Source organism: Cornus florida, unplaced genomic scaffold (genome assembly GCF_030987335.1).
Source record: "Cornus florida cultivar Cherokee Brave unplaced genomic scaffold, ASM3098733v1 CherokeeBrave_3.0.0_Hap2_Chr09, whole genome shotgun sequence".
Lineage (NCBI taxonomy): Eukaryota > Viridiplantae > Streptophyta > Magnoliopsida > Cornales > Cornaceae > Cornus > Cornus florida.
This window is the reverse complement of record NW_026775579.1, coordinates 86,840,280-86,857,755: the sequence shown is the minus strand read 5'-3', so window position 1 is coordinate 86,857,755 and position 17,476 is coordinate 86,840,280. Positions and strand designations below refer to the sequence as shown.

Sequence of the window (17,476 nt, the reverse complement as noted above, 5' to 3'; positions counted from 1 at the left end):
TGGTTTTGTGATCCATCAGTAATATCTTCAATGTCCTTGATGGTCGACCTGAAAATATCAATTTTCGGCCGAGCTGCTTCTGACAATAATTTTTTAATATCAGCATTAATTAAATTCTTCTTCATTGTTGCCGCTGCTGGTCGTCCCATCCTATTAATGCCAACAAATTTGATAGGTACAACAATTTCATCATAAAGTGCAGCCTCAGCCGAATACACCCTAGCTATAAAGGGTTTGTTATCGGCCTCAACAATTTTTACCTTATTTCCATCCCAAAAAATCAACATTTGATGCAAGGTTGATGGGATGCACATGTTAGGATGAATCCAATATCGGTCTAAAAGGAGATTATAGGCCGCGGTTGAATCAATGATAAATAAAGCCTTAAATGATGTCTTACTGCCAATAGTAATTTCCAAAAGTAGAATACATTTTGTGTTACTAGATCCTCCATTAAAACCACTGATGGCCACGTCGGTTGGAACTACATCGTCCATGGTTTTACCCAATTTCTTCAAAGTAGTTGCTGGAATGACATTCACCACCGAACCATTGTCAACCAAAACCCTATTGATTGGCTGACCCTCAACCCATACTTTAACATACAACGGCCTCAACTGCTGTGTCATGGACAAATGTGGTTTTTCGAAAATGATTTTATCAGCCTTAGATGGCTGATCCTGAGAGATCAATCCTATCCCGGCCGATGAACTTGTCGAATCGTTCTTAATTTCTGAAGATTCAGCCTTTTCCTCCTGCTTGGCTGACTCAACATCCCTGTTCATCGTTGGTTCTATCCTTGCTTCAAACACAGAAGGCAAAACAAATACCATGTTACAATTTACCTTATCCGGGAGAGAACCAAAACGAATTCTGTACTTAGCCGCATGCTTTAGATCCTGGTCGGGCTGATCATCTTTTTCTTCATAAAAGTATGCCTTATTCTCAAAGGATGTAGCGACCTCCATGTCTTCAGCCACCACTGGTTCATTTTTTCTTTCTAGTTGATCATGGTCGATCTTGTCTTCTTTCCTTTTGAGTTCTGCATTTTTCCTTTGCATCCTCCTTTTTTGGGTACGTGTAGGAGGTTGCTTAGGAAACTTTGGGTGACTTAATCGAGTCCATCTGCTATGGTCAACCAAAGGAGGTCTAACCGTTCTTACACGGCTAGATTCTTCTCCTTTTTGAACCCATATTTCTGACTGAATTGTTGGTTTCCTTTTGAAACTAGGATAAAAATGTTGTTCTGGCAGGACTCTATCGGCCACCGATGACCGAATGATTCTCACTGCCCTCAGCCCATTTTCTCTAAATATTGATCGATTGATTTCTTTGTGATTCTGTCTAGGCTGATGGCCTAACATTTCATGGACACTGCGCTTTCTGGTTGATTGGAAATAGCCCCTCTTGTTTGAGTCATTCCTTCGTCCTTTGCAATTTGGACAACAACCATGGTTGATGAGGGCAATTTGAGCTTCTCTTAACTGAATTTCCAAGTCCTTAACTTTCTGCTCATCATTACTGGCCGATGAACTACCAAGAACTTTTGGTAATCTTTCCTGTCTACCATTATCAGCGGCTTTTTTAGTTGCCAGGCTGATTACATTGGTATTGACAATATTAGGAAATGGATCGCCATCGACCCCCATTACATCTGGCTTCTTTTCAGGGAATTTCAATACACTTTCATCGATAGATTTCTGCAATACATTTCTAAATACATAACAATTGTTAGTAGTATGATTCCATGAATTATGAAATTTGCAGAACTCTCTTCCTTTTAAATCATTGGTCGATGGTATATTGTGTCCTTTTGGCAAAACGATTTGTTTGTCGGCCAACAAATGATCAAAAATTTATTCTATTTTGGTCAGATCAAACGTATAAACCTTACCAGTATCAGCCGTACCCTTCCTGGCTGATGAAGTCGATGGCTGAGTATCACTGGTGGATACATTTGGTTTTGTTAAAGTGTCACATACATAAGGTTTCTTTAGAATGACTTCGGCTAAATTAGCTTCAAAATCTTCCTCTTCAACCACATCAGTTGAATAAACTTCATAGTTGGGGTCCCTATAGTACGTACCTTTAGAGGAATTTTTTCGTTCTTTCTCCTCTTTGAGAACCAACTCATACCTGGTAGCTTTCTCGGCCAGGTCATACATGTCACGAAAGGGAACTCCTTCAAACCTCTTCCGAAGTTCAAAATCAAGGCCATTCAAAGCCAAACGAATGTACTCCTGTTCTGGAAGAGGTACACGACATCTTAATCTTGATCTCTTGAATCTTGCAATGAATGTCTCGACCGATTCACTAGGCAATTGACTTAGCCTGAATAAATCGGCCAGAGTAGGTTCTATCTCCGTACGGTAGAACTGATTGTGGAATAATTCCTCCATCTGTGGCCAATTAAAAACAGAGTTAGGAGGTAGACAAATATACCATGAAAAAGCTGCCTCTGTCAAAGAGTTAGGAAAAAGTCTCAATTTCAACCACGGGCTAACACTGGCCTCTCCACATTGAACCGTGAATCGGCCAATGTGTTCCACGATCGATTGATTCCCCTCTCCACTAAAGGTTACAAAATCAGGGACTTTATATCCTCTAGGGAACTCAACTTGGTCTACCACTTCTGGATAAGGAGTTCTATAAATTGGTCGGCCGGCACCTCTAAGTTCCAGGCCATATTCTTCTGTGAGTAAATCAGCTAATTGTCTTCTATCTAACATGACTTGAGGTACCTGATTAAAAAATGGCGGCTGATTAGCCGCTGGTTGATAGCAATTCGGCCAATCACGTGGCTGATTAGCCATATTTTGCCCCCCGAGCCCTACCTGTGGTGGCACATGAGTATACAGTGGGTTCGGTGGCCTCCACCTGATCTGATTGCCCCCCGAGTTCAAAGGCATCCGAGGAGGGTTTGGTGGAATTACCTGTGGCTGCGAACCTGCTACTGGTAGCTGATTAGAACCTGCCAACGTAGGCTGAGGATAGCTTTCTGCCCAGGTGAGTAGCGTATGAACCGGCTGACTTGATGTTGCACCTGGTTGGAGTGTCACTACTGGCGGCCATGGCTGTGATGTTTCAATGGCCTTCTCTGGCCGAACAGCTTGTGATAGATTCGGCTGAGAAGCCGATTCCTGATTGTTGGAACTGCTAGCTTGAGTCGGCTTGTTCAAAATAAAGGCTGAGAGTTGGGACATATTTTCATGCAAGTCGTTGTAGCGTGCTCCCATCCTTCCCATTGCATCTACCAAGGAGCTAACCTGTGCTTGAAGTACGGTTAACTCATTAGTAGGACCTGCTGCAGAGTTCTTAGCCTGTACTGGCTGATCGCCTTCCTCCAAATCTTCATCAGTATCCACGGCCTTAGAATTTTTTGTGGGCCGCGGCATATTTGCCTCTTTTATAACACTCTAGTAGTGGTCCCATCGGGCGTGCCAAAACGTGTTCGCGCAGTTTTTGGTCCCTACGCCGGTCGATGGACTCTTCGCGAGTGTGCCAGAGTATTTATACAAAATACCCAAAATATGTAATTGAACACCAGCCTATCCCTTTTTCCGATGGTTGACTCTCAGGCGATTGTGTGGGAGAGAGACTAGTAAGAACTCCCAGCAAGGTTCTTTTATGCCTTGTTTGTAGTAAGGACTTTTTAGAGTGTCTAAAGAAATGCAACGGCTGATGAATGTTTAAATGGATGGAATGGCCGAGTGAAGACAGACGGCAAGAACTTAATCGATCGCCGGCCGAACGTGATGGCGAGAACTTAATCAATCGCCATCAGTCAAACACAATGGCAAGAATTTAATCGATCGCCACTGAAATGTGATAGCAAGAATTTAATCAATTGCCATCAGCCAAGTAATGACAAGAATTTAATCAATTGTCACTACGATTCAATGGCAAGAATTTAATCAATTGCCATTGAATTGAAAACCTAACTAAAATTACGTAATTAAAATTGGCATAATTGAAATTGAAAGAAAGTAAATGGCTGAATCGAAATAGTTGACGAGGATCTAATCAATTGCCATTAAATTGAAATAAAGAAATTGATAGGAAAATGACGTAGAGTCAATTGAAAACATTTTTAGTTGAAATGCATGTTTTGTGGTGGTGCTGGACGGACTAGAATAGGATTACAACTTTCCTATTTATAGAATTCTTTTTTCAACTTATTTTCCTAATTTTTTGCTAGAAAATCTCTTATTCCTTGATTTTCTCTTTCTTCTAGGGCAAAACCCAGTGTTCTTCCACTTCCTTTCTTGCCTTGCTTCGTCTTACTTCAATAGAAACTCCTTGTTGAAAACTCTCCTTGATTTAGTCAAATGCAAGTTGTCGAATTGTTGCTGGAAAGTTGCTAATTTTTAGCAACTTCTTTCCTTATACTTGGTCACCGTTTCTTCCCTTAAATTGCCTAAAAGCCATTTATCGCTTTTATATTCATGCCGCGGCTGCCTTTTGTATTTTTCCTTGTTCCATCCAACTAGAATTGATTTCCTTAAAACTTTAGTCTTTCCTTTCTTGTTGATAACCCAACTTGAATAAAGTCAAATGTTTGTTGCTATATTTTAGCAACTGCCTTGTTAATGAAGTGGCTGAGTAACTTTCTCCAATACTTGCTCCTGATATTTCTTAACTGGTTGATTCCCTTGACGCCATGTTAAAAATACTTATCAGCTTTTCATTGGTCCACGTCATCGCTGAGATGGCTGCCAAGTTTTGGTGCCAACAAAAAGGAATAAAAAATCTTACACTTCTATGAATAGTGTAAATAAATAGATAAAAAGAATTTTAAATATAGTTATAAGAGATTATTAATTAAATAAGAAAAGACCTCAAGAAGGAATAAAGTGAATTGTTCATGGCCAACAAAATAATAATTGTATTTGGAAATTATTAAAAATAATTAATTTTTGTATTTACTGAATAATCATCCAAAAAAAAAAAAAACTCTTCCAAAAAAATGGGACTTTTATTTTTTATTTTTTATTTTTTTGGAATTTGTGGATTAGGGCATGGAATTTTTGGGGAATTGAAATGGGTTGCTTTTTAAAGAGTGGGATGAAAAATGTTTTTTTTTTTTTTTGGCCCTTTTTTTTCTGAATATTGATTCCAGTGCGTATTTAGTTATAAAAGGTACTTCTATTAACTCTTTGTTTTAACCATTAAATAAATACTTTATTTCAAAATTGTTGAAAAGGTATAGAAATAGTAAAAAATATATATACACTCATTAATCATATTTAGAAGTATATATTATAATGTAAAGTATTTAATGAAAATTATTTTGTATTTTTAAAAAATCTAAAAATGTTAAGAAATTCCTTACATTTTTAGAATAGTATAGATATAGATATAGATATAGATATATGTCGTGAATATGCATTTTAAAAAAACTAATTCCTTAAATAATAAAATATTGATTAACTAAAATAAATTACTATTAAAATAAATAAAAGTTTAAACACATTTTTAGTCTTCCAAGAGGAGTGGGTATGGGAGATAAATGAATTTCAATAATTATAGACAGTATTGTTTACCAAATTTACTTGCTTTCTTTATATACATATATATATAAATTTTTTTTTTTAATCAATTTTTTTTTTCTATCACTCCATGTTATAATCTTACTATATATGCTATGCATGGAATATGTATTTTAACAAAAATTCCTAAAATAATAAAATAATGATTAACTAAAATAAATTGCTATTTAAAAGACATAAATAAAAGTTTAAACACATTATTAATTTTCTATTTAAGGAATAGAAATTTTTTTTCACTAATTAAATATACGTAATACATGTATGATGTATATATTTATATGTGGAATGTGCTAATTTTTTTTTTTTGAAATTAATGTCTATGTGCTGTATGAATTATTATACACTTTTTTTAATGTGAAAAAAAAAAAAATCAAAAGTCTTAAGAAATTTCTTACACTTTTAAAATAGTATATATAGATATAGATATAAATATAGATGAATATGTATTCAATGAGTTTATATCACAATAAATGTGAGCCATGCATAGAGTAATTTTGATATTAAAAAAAAAAAATCGAAAGTGTTAAGAAATTTTTTACGTTTTTAAAATAGTATATATGTATAGATATAGATAAAGATATAGATAGACATGTATTCCATAAATTTTTATCACAATACAATGTGAGTGATGCATAGAGTAATTTTGAAAAAAAAAAAAAAAAAGAAAAAGAAGAAGAGTGTGGGAAGTAGATCAATCAAAGAATTTACAGTGAATGTAAAATCAATAGATTGACACAACCTCTTTAAGTACAAGCCCCTCCGGACTCCAAATTGAATTTGACTAGAAAGCGACGACGTAACGACTGGAGGCGTCATCGTTCATTTACCTATTATATCACTTACTAATATAAATTTGGACTATTGACTTATGTGCCAGGTTGAAAAATCAAAAAGTCAAATATTCATTAAACCTCGAGAGAGTAGCTCGCAAATACATGGGACGAGGATTACCCCAGTTACACAGTAGTTCATTTCTTTTATTTTTGTAAGTAAAAATATATTTTAATATTTTTTTTATTGTGCATTTCAATATTTTTTTACTATGCATACCAAACATAGGTGACGAGATCATTTCTAGACCATTCATTTTAAAATGAAATAAATGACACACTATTTCACTAGAGGTAATTTTCACCCCAAATACAAGTAAAATCTTGACGTCTTATTAGGTTATCAAATCTTAAGAAGCCAGCCATCGAGTCAAAAGCAAAATCCAGTAATCTCACCAAACCTCGAGAGAGCATCCCTCCGGTTACAAACAAAAATATAAAAAAGTTACAAACAAAACCTTGGCATCTTACCATACCATCAAACCTCAAGAGAGTAGCTCACAAACCACGCATCTCACTATGTAATCAAATCTCGAGAGGGTAAATCAAACAAAACTTACATCTCACTAGGTTATCAGACCTCCAATTACAAACAAAATATATAACTTTGCTCTAATCATATTAGTTTCGGACGTTTACCTAGTGCATAATTTTCACATGATTTTAGTGATAAAATTACAACCTAAGAACATGTGTTAATCATGTGCTATTAATTTTTATTTTTATTTATTTTATGTAAGAGGATAATGTTGTAATTTGTAAAATATGATTTTTTGTTTTTTTAAATAAAGTGGTATATCATAAATGTAATTTAGTCATTTAACAAGTTCTTAATGGTTCGTTGACAAAATTTGAGCAAAATAATAACTTTGTAATGCTGTTAGGATTTTTACAAACAAGTTAAAAATTCTATAATAAAAATAAATAGTATCGGAGTTTTATGATTTAAGCCTTTTGCAAAATAGGTATTTTGATCCATTTATTTTTAACTTACCTTGACAGACCAAAATTTTTACAAAAATTACCTTTGATAAGGGAAAAAATCGCCTTCAGTTACTCTCTCTTACTGGATTGATCCAGTGAGGGGTAAAAAAGCTTACCGTGACCGTTGAGTAAAATTCATATTTACCAAAATTTTAATATATACATGCAACTTCAGTATACAAAATATATATTATTTAATGAATTGATTTTCACTTCATGGATCCTAGTTGGTTAAAATTTAAACATCCTTAAAAGAAAGAAAGAACGAAAACCTAAAAAATAATAAAAACCCAGGAGAACCCTAAAATAATAGTATACATATATTATATATTTTCTAATTTTACTTCAATTGTCTTGATTTCCTTGGGTCCGGGGGTGGGGGGGATTTTATTTCAATCAAAAGGTGAAATTAAATTGTATAATAATATATTCGGTATAGTATGTATAAAAATAACTTACAGAGTGGCTTTCACTAATCACACAATCCTTCTCAACAAATGTCGATCTCACTCTCCGAGCGCTCTCGCTCAAATTTTCACTGCTTATGACTTAATTTTGACTGTTTATGACTTAATTTTGTAACTCTCATACTTTGGAATTCGCTCTCGCTCCCGCTTTATGTGACTTAGAATATTCATACATATGGTAAAATAAAATAAAAAAAATTTTAGCACTAACTTTGTGATGATAAGACAATATTAAAAGATGACGTTAATTACCACCTTTAAATACTCATTGAATATCATCTAGTGAGAAAGTAATTATAGAGGATTTTTTTTCTCTTTTATAAGGGAAAATTTTACTCAATTTGCCTGATTTTAAAAAGGATTAGGATTTGAGGGATTTTTAAAGGAATATTATAAGACGTCCCTAAAAATTTATCTACCAAATTTATCTATTGAGTAACAGCTTTAAAGTCTCCCAACAGTCATTTTTCTCATCCTAAAATGGTAAGATTTTTTTTTTTTTTTTTCCTTTTTAAATTTCAATTCACTTCAAATCGCAAATAGAATTTTATTTTAATTACAATTCAATATCTTTTTTAATTCCAAATATTTTTACTTCTCCCTACCTAGGAATTTGTTTCTCCAAGTTATTCTCAACTTCGTAAACTGCCTTTACTTTCCTGCCACACGTGTGTATATATATATCCCAAACTCTAAACCCTAAAACACAATTGTTTCTGCTAGGTCTCTTCAATCTGGTGAACTTTCCTTTTTTTCAACACTTTGATCACAGTTTAAAGGTCCTCATCTGCATCCATTCGGAGGTTGGTCGACAAATTCAACTGTTTTTGTATTCCTATTCAAATTGTTCATTCTATATTTATCTTCTATGCGTTTGTGTTATATATGGATCTTGGGAACCAAACTAGTTTTGAAGTAAAAATTTGTTTGGGTTACCAACTGGGTTTTGGGTAACAATTCTCAATTATGTTCTCAAGTGTCCCAATCTTTGTTTTCAACACATTCGATATTGGTTTTACTTTTGTGTAGTCTTCTATTATTTTGATTTATATTTGTCTTTGAAACTTAAATCATAATTTCAATTGGTAACATGTACACACACATATATATATAAATGAATTGTGTAATTGGACATAGGTTCTGTAGTTATTCTGGCTCTTTCTTTTCTGGTAAAGACGGGCTCTTTGTTGTTGTTTTTGTTGAATTTTTTATTTATTTATTTTTATCTCGAGTAAATAACTAGCTCTTTGTTGTTGATTCTGAAATCTTTATTCTTTTTAACATGATTTTTGATAGTTTTCTTAATTAAATGTAAATATTTCATTATACAAGTGTGATAGATGTCATTACAAATTCATGGCTAATATTGTGAACACACAATACCATACTTTGGCATCGGTTTGGCACAACTAAAATCATCTTAACAAATTCTCCTATATTTTGACAAAATTGAACAAGGATGACTGCGAATTAAATTAAGGAGTGATAGCACAATACTAATTGTTCTAAAATGTTGTAGCCTTGCTTATGCTTTCTTACAAAAACTAATGGAAATAGCTCCTAAAGGTTGTGTATAGATTCCCCATTCAAGATTTAGATTGGAAAGTTTAAATTCTGCACCATTTTTCCCCAGCATGAACGGCCATAATATCATTAGTAATTGCAATCATTAATCAATGTGAAAAGGATTTGCATTTCACTAGTGTGTTTTCTTTTTCCTTTTATTATAGCCATAAATTTCACAGTTGCCTTTACTTTCCGTTCATATAGATGGAAGATCGAAAATGGGAAGAGCTAAACATGGATTGCTTGGTGAATGTGCTTGGGAGAGTGGGAATGGAGTCCCTGCTATGTGATGTTCCCTTCGTATGCAAGTCATGATACAATGCAACTCGAAATCCTCTATGCTGGCAGCACCTTGATTTTCCTGAAATCTCAGACTCATTCAAATCAAGATTAGTGGATGGATATCGATCACAGAGGTTTAATGCAAATGAATTGATTAAGTTTGTTGTCAATCGTAGTGGTGGATCTGCTGTTTCACTAGTTTTTCCGGTCTATTTTACGGATCAGACATATGTAACGCATGAGGCATTTGTTTGTCTTGTAGAAGGGTAAGTTATCTAAAGCACTTTTAGTCAGAAGATAGCCGCTTCTACTTGTTTTGTGCTCTAAAATTGCATTTATCATCCTTTTGTGTGTGTGTGTGTGGGGGGGAGTGGGGAGGGAGAAGGTGTTTTTCCTCCCATTGAGGGCAGTATGAATCCCTTTGCCATGGGTATAGGGGGCTAGGTTTGAGTCTTGATGCCTAAGAGTTGAACAAGACCTTTGGGTCATTCCCAAATGTTTTATGCCAACTCAACTACTCCATGGGGAAAAGGAAAGACGTGAAGGAAATTCATCCTTTTGATGTTTGGTTATTGTGGAAAGGTAGGAAAAGAGGATGTGGGAAAACAGGGGTGAAATTTATAATTTTAAATGTCTTTTAACAAATTTTTACTTTCTAATCTCAGTTAACCTTGAGGGAAGATATAAAGGAATTTTCTAAACTCGGAGAATATTAGTTCCCTTGTCCTTACCTAATTCCATGAAGAAATGGAGTCTGTTTCCCGACTTTCTCATTAAGACTGGAAGTCTCACACTTAAATTGATTTTTCGCTCTCTCCTTGATTTTGGTGTTCTTTGCATCAAGTGTAGAACTATTGAGAGAAAAGGGCTTAAATGGAACATCTACTGAATGTTTGTATTTAAAATAATTATCCCTGGCATGAGTGGAGGTAGGGGATAGATGACCTCATGTTACCAATTGAAAATCTCTTCCTTTGTTACCTTGTACTTTTAACAGAGTTTAAAAGAAAATTATGATAACTCGTAGTTCTGAAATATATATATATATATATTTGAATTTATTTCACAATGATTCTTTGTTGGCAGGTGCCCTGCATTGAAATTTTTGACATTTCCTGTTCAAGCGTTTGACGAAACGCCCTTCTTTTCAAGATATATAAGCAAGTGGAAAAATTTACAGATGTTATGGCTTGGAAACGCCATTTATCTAGAAGCAATCCTTACCCAAGTCAGCCTTCATTGCAAGAATGTTGTTGGCTTAGGTATTTCAAATGGGGACGTTGAGGAAGATGAATCATTGCTTATAGTCACCTTACTGCCAAACATAAAGTATTTGGATCTAAGGCACACATATCTTGATCAGGAGGAAATAATGACGATTTTGAAGGGCTGCAAAAAGCTTTTGCATTTTGATGTTAGAGACTGCAAAGGTTTCCGGCTTGATGATGAAATATTGAAACTTGCTTCTCATGTTCCTACCTTCATGTATGAGGCGGATGAGGTAGAAGTCTGGAGTGATGATGACATGACCGTGCTACGCGTATATCCATCTTCAGGAGTGATGGATGAGAACTGGACTGATGATGATGGTTTAACCCTAAAGGATATAGATGATGCTTTATTGGCCAACTTTGCTAGACGAAATCGCCATCCGAGGCCATCTTTGCCCTTGAATCAATCGGGTAGGTGCATATAGCACTGTCCTTAGTTGTCATTTGCCTACTGTGTGGGTTCGAAGCTCAGTTTTGTACATACGCAATTTCAATTCTGTTTAACCTTATTTGAAAAGGTTGAATACAATGAATCGTGAAGTGTCTATATACATAGTGACATACATTATACATATGTTATGGCTTCACAATCTGTCTCCACTAGCACTTCTCCCATAGAAACTGACTGAAGAAGACAAGGATCAAACTAAAACAAACTTCTTCTTCAGCTTATAGCAACTATTTCTATCCTCCATATATGCTACTTTATAGCTACTATAAATTAATCCAACAGAAATTGCCTTCAATCCTGACATTTACACTATATATATATATATATATGGGGGGGAATTTAGATGGGCTCTATTTCATCAGTATGACAGTAAGTTTGTGTTTGTCTATATATTCTAGACACTACATTTATTTCAGCTCCTATTCTTCACCTTTATTCTAGTATATTATAAAGTTCACTAGGGGAGAGAAGAATTGTTGGCTGAATATATTTTCTGCAGATTGTTATCTTCTTCATTATACCAGCAATGTAATCTGATATTGTACATGTTGGCTTACAATGTAATTTTGAATTACATCAATTTTTGTTATTTATTTGTCTCTATACTTCTCACCAATTTAGTTTAAACATTCTTTTGAGAGTTAATTATGTCATTTGCTCACATTTTATCACTTTAATTTCGCTATTTGTTCGGGCTAGTGTGTAACAGAAAAAGGAAGAAAATAGGACCTTATCTTGTACTTGTCACACACTTAAGGTAAATGGAGGGAAAATGAGGGTTTAAAATCAGTTGCGGTATGGCTCGAGCTTGTGGTGTAAATCGACCGAACTGATAGGTTCATAAAGGTACACAACGGTATTGGATCTTTGAAAAATGATTACGAACCAAACTATACGTCGCTAATCGGAACCAAACTATACGTCGCTAATCGGCTAATACGACAAACCATGCCTTATGCACACATATATAACTTGTAGTAAGATCAATACCATGATACACTATTATATTACTTGTAGTAAGATCAATACGGGTCATATTGTGTCATTTTTGTTACAACTAGGTAATATAGATATAATAATTAGTCATGTATGACAGCTTTCTAATAAATATATGTGCAAATTTTTTTCTTTCTTTTTATATAGTAAATTTCTCTTTTAATTGTAAAAGGTTATAATGATAAATTCTTTATGTTCTGTAAATATATAGTGGTAAATATAAATATAATTTCATTTCTCATAATTCATTTGAAACTTTATAAAAAGTATCATAAAGAAATTGTTCCGGATTGTTCAATCATTTGATACCAAAGCCATTCTTTTAACACTACGAGCCAGACTCGAAGGAGTTTGATCAATTGTATTTTCTGTCATTAATTAAAGTGGAGCATTGAATCAAATATTCTTTTTCTTCATCATTAATTGAAACTCAGATGAATAAATCTCTTTCCTAAATTGTTTGACTTAGATATTACGTACTTTTCAAAAAATTTGTTCAATTTCTTTTCTCTTCAAACATGATTAACATTTTAAATTGATGGCCCTGCAAGAATCATACATATGTACCATAGACATCTATAAAGAGAGAAGAGAATGTCAATTAAGGTACACGGCGTGCAAATCGATATGTGTGTGAGTATTAATTAAGAAAAAAAAAAAATTTAAGTTCAATTTTGTAAAAAATATTTAGTAGTCAATTTTTAAAAAATCATAATAACAAAAAAGTTCTTAAAATAGAGAAAAAAAGAAAAGAAAAATTATATATTTAATTAAATTCTCTTTCGAAGTTCTAAAATTTTCTTCAGGGACAAAGGCACACAATCACAGGGGCTCCCCACAAATAAATAGTAGTATAAAACTCTTTTTCAAAGTTCTAAAATTATCTCATATATATACATATAAAACTTATTTAATAGCTGCAACCATCTCATTCCAGTTGCATGTCAAAAGACCTTCTACAAGTTGTGATCGAATTGGACCTTGGACCTTGGTACGATGTCCTCCACTCCTCTTAATTCGACTACAATACTTAATTATTCAGAAAATATTTTACACTTATGCTTTGTTTGTTTCATTTTTTAGAAAAATATATATTTTTTGTTTTAGGTAAAATATTTATTTTTATTTTTTGGTTTGGCAAAGGTCGAGTCCATCAGGAGAGACACGTAAAATAACTTGTCGAAAATTGATGAGTAAATTATTTTTATTAGATTTTAATTTTTTTTAAAAAAAATATTTTACGAAAATCAAACACCAAAAAATATAAAATATAATTTTTAAAAAATATTTAACACTCAAACAAACCACTAATACTCTGGTGCAATTAGCTTTTGGTGTAGCAAAAGAAACAGAATAAACCAATGGCCCATGACAATGAATGAAGCATTGAAATTTTTTATTGCTATGAAAAACAAACGTGAATGAGAGATTACTGCAACTTACTTAATTTTTTATTGCTATGAAAAACAAACTAAGTCCAACATTGGAATAGAGATATGGCTGGGTAAACTCAGGATTGAAAAGGGTGGGTCTTCGATCAAGGAGGACGATGCAATGTTGCAGATGGTTTCTCGATTGATTCAAGGGTTGGGAGTTTGAACACTCAATTGATCGGCCAATTACATACGGCACATAAGCCAAAAAACAAAATCAACAAATTTACATATCTTACGATAATTATGTCTTTTCACAAGGGAGCTCAATATAATTATTCAATTATATCTGTTTAAGAATTGTATTCTCTGAGTAGTACTCAAACTCCTAGACTTCTTTTCCTTTCCTGCCGTGAGTATATATATATATATATATATATATTATTAAAAAGTGTAAAGACTCAAGAGTCACTATTTCATATTTTAATTTTTATTTATTAATTGATATAAAAAGAATTTTTTAAAGAGTTTTAATAAAATTTTAACACAAATAACTTATTATTATTATTATTATTTTTTTAAGATTTTGTAAATTGACATCATTATTTAATCTTGTAATTTGTTTATCTTAATTAATATACTAGTGTGATTATTTTATAAAATAATTATTTAATTAATAATACCAATTTTAAATTGGATTTTACTCCTTTACTAGTATATATATCCCGAACTCTTAAAACTAAAACCTTATCTCAATTGTTTCTCATCTGTATTAGTTTAGAGGTTGGTCGCCAAACTCAATTTGCTTGTATTTTTTACTTCTATTATTATTATCTGCTATGCGTTTGTATTGCTGTATGATAATTATGGATTTTGGGAACCAAAATTGTTTTGAATTAAGAATTGGTTTTGGGTAACAGTCCTCAATTCAGTTCTCCAAGTGACCCTATCTTGTGTTTTGAACACATTCTTTTGTCCTTAGTGTGTCATTTGCCTATTGGGTGGGTGGGTGGCTTCGAAGCTGAGTTTTCTACATTCACAATTTCACTTCTGTTTAATGAATGGTGAAGTGCCTATATACATAATTACATATATACATTATACGTACATATATTTATTATATTATGCATGCATTCGCAGCTTTTTAATATTTTCTATAAATATGTAACAAAATTACAAAGATCCCAGCGTGGGTGGGCTGGATAGCGTGGCCTTTGGCCCAAAAACAAAGAAGTGCTTGGTCTAAGACCAAACCATGAGCCCCAAATGGGCCGGTCTATCACTGTGCTTGATATTAACAGCAACTAAGTACCACAAAAGCAAACCATTGAATCAATGATCAGAGCAATTAAACGATCTGAATTAAAGTTGGGAATGTTTGAGATGTTTTTTAAAATAGAATGAGAAGCCTAATAAATAGCAGTTCAAAGCTAAATCTTGTCAGGTAGTAACAAGATGGGATAAACAACTAGGCACTACGTCTTGGGATTCCCCATGTTGAAAATTCGTTTCACTGCATCCACAACAAAGAAAACCAAAAATTGGCCACAAGAACTTAATAAGGAGAAATTTCATTTGAAATACCATTAAAGAAATTAACAAAAGCATGAGTGAAGAAGAATAAATTTGGTATTTTAATGATTGGAAATAACAATAAAAACACATTATCAGATTTAAGTATATATCAAGCAATATAATAAATGTCACTGAAGCCCAGTCAAAATCATAATGTTTATTGCGACTGTCAATTACACAATATATATATATATATATATATATATATATATATATATCTCTTTGTGCTTACCTTTTTACTTATATAGATGAATATATACGTTAAGACACGTATAAACAATCTTTAAAACAGTCTTTCTTTAAGGGAGGTGTATCAAAATAGGATTGCTCCAGCTTTGTTCGTATTTGAAAAAGAGAGTAAGAACACAATAATAAGGGATTAGACACCAGACTCAATTCTTCTGTGTATCAACAATGATCTAAATAAAATATGTCAATTTGAATTATAAAAATAAATAACCATGCCCTTTGAAAATATTGTATAAAATGAAGCAAGCACTAAACAGATAGAGAGCATACCTGATTCAGTGGGATTTCTTTCTGCAAAGAAGATTATGAGAAAAATAATTAATTAGAGAGCCTCGGAAACTGAGCTTATGCAAGTCCAACAAGAAAAGAAAATGCTAGATAACGATTTCATGACTTATTTTGGTAAATTATATCTTCTAAGATTTATATTTCTTTCAATATCTAATATCAAACATAACAATCAAAGGACATGAATTGAATTAGCTTAGAAATTGATTTACCTCCTTACAATTGTTTTTTTCTCCTCTTTCTTTTTACTTGAGGTGTTGAAATCGGAAAAACGAAACTATTCACATATGAAACTGTTATTGGCTCCCAAACTTCTGTTCGTGCAAGACGAATGCACAAGTTATCTTTATCCTATCAAGTATCATTACAATATTACCTTTCTTCATAACACACAATAGTTTCAAATAATTTATATGTCTTTTATGTATCTAACGTGGGATGACAATTAACTTGGTCCAAGAATTACGCTCACCATATTGCTCCATAGTCCAAACCTCAAAATAGTTCCTATCAATGGTACTAAAATATAAACTAAGGCATCCTTTCAAAACCGTCAAATCAAACATATCTCCCTCATTTATACAATTTGGTGGTGGCATCTCCCTGAACTTGTGATCCACCGTATCAAAGTAAACAATCACACACTCATATTGGTTTGTACGGCTCGGGCTTGCATCGTAGAGGAGATCGTCTCCATAGGAATCACCATACATAAAAGTTGGTGGATCAGAGGTTCCAACCAGGCCCAATCCACGTAGTGCATAATCTTTATATATTTGATCAGGAAGGGAGAACTTCTTGTATGCTTTAGTAGATGGATTCCACAGTACACATATGGGTTCCTTTCTAAGACTCAACACTACTATACCATTCCAAGAACACTTCAGTACATAAGACTCCTTACATGGAAAGCATAGTTTTTGCTCTGAATCATCACTGCAGTCAAAGGCTATGGAGTCCAAATCGTTGGTCTTCCTTCGGTTGTAGCCGAAGCGAAGGATACTTTGTCGGTCAAACTTTATTCATTGAGATATGATCTCTCAAATTGGGGATTGGAAATTACAGCAAGCAATGATTTACCGACGCACCTAAATCGCAACAAAGACTTAACGGGTAGTCGCAAGAGTATAATGTGTCTGATTTCATATGGCGTGTCACCTTCAATTCCTCGCTTGCTTTGTTGTATCATGGCTTCGCTCTTCTCAGCGGCAGAAGGATTCATGCAGGAAGAGTTTTGGTTTAAAATACCAGGAAGGGTTTTTGAGCTTTAGGTTATATATATACATGCATGTACCAAGGGTTACCCAACAGTACTTGGAGAGGAACTATTCCTGAAAGGAAACAAGAACACAATTTATAAAAGGAAACAAGTATTTCAATTTGAATTAGACAATAATAAGGAATTAAGACACAAGACTCAATTCTTCTGTATCAACAAAGATCTAAAATAAATATTTCAATTTGAATTATAAAAATAAATAACCAACTTACCAGGACAATATGGGTCCAATTCCTTTTTGTAATACCTACAAGCAACATGATTTTTTTCCACGAGATAGCCTGCGTGTGTAGTGATTTCAAGCCAAACATTAATT

At 33.3% G+C, this 17,476-nt stretch overlaps 2 protein-coding genes across 2 annotated transcripts; one reads left to right on the top strand and one right to left on the bottom strand.

Annotated features, from left to right (window-relative positions):
* The first annotated feature begins 8,502 nt into the window (after positions 1 to 8,502).
* On the top strand, positions 8,503 to 12,001 carry LOC132274889 (uncharacterized). The gene is made up of 3 exons (XM_059776237.1): positions 8,503 to 8,633; positions 9,601 to 9,944; positions 10,765 to 12,001. The coding sequence occupies exon 3, from the start codon at positions 10,859 to 10,861 to the stop codon at positions 11,372 to 11,374; it is 516 nt and encodes a 171-aa protein (XP_059632220.1). The 5' UTR covers positions 8,503 to 8,633; positions 9,601 to 9,944; positions 10,765 to 10,858; the 3' UTR covers positions 11,375 to 12,001.
* Positions 12,002 to 16,309: 4,308 nt separating this feature from the next.
* On the bottom strand, positions 16,310 to 17,103 carry LOC132273080 (F-box/kelch-repeat protein At3g23880-like). The gene is made up of 2 exons (XM_059774113.1): positions 16,945 to 17,103; positions 16,310 to 16,897 (listed from the first exon to the last, which is right to left on the bottom strand). Exons 1-2 carry the CDS (start codon positions 17,101 to 17,103, stop codon positions 16,310 to 16,312), a joined length of 747 nt encoding a protein of 248 aa, XP_059630096.1.
* Positions 17,104 to 17,476: the final 373 nt, after the last annotated feature.

Excerpts from the sequence above, each read along its gene's own strand:
- LOC132274889 (XM_059776237.1), top strand. The coding sequence starts at position 10,859 with ATGTTATGGCTTGGAAACGCCATTTATCTAGAAGCAATCCTTACCCAA.
- LOC132273080 (XM_059774113.1), bottom strand. The coding sequence starts at position 17,103 with ATGAATCCTTCTGCCGCTGAGAAGAGCGAAGCCATGATACAACAAAGC. Across the intron at positions 16,898-16,944 it reads TCGGTAAATCATTGCTTGCT|TTTGACCGACAAAGTATCCT; the intron begins GTAATTTCCAAT and ends CAATGAATAAAG.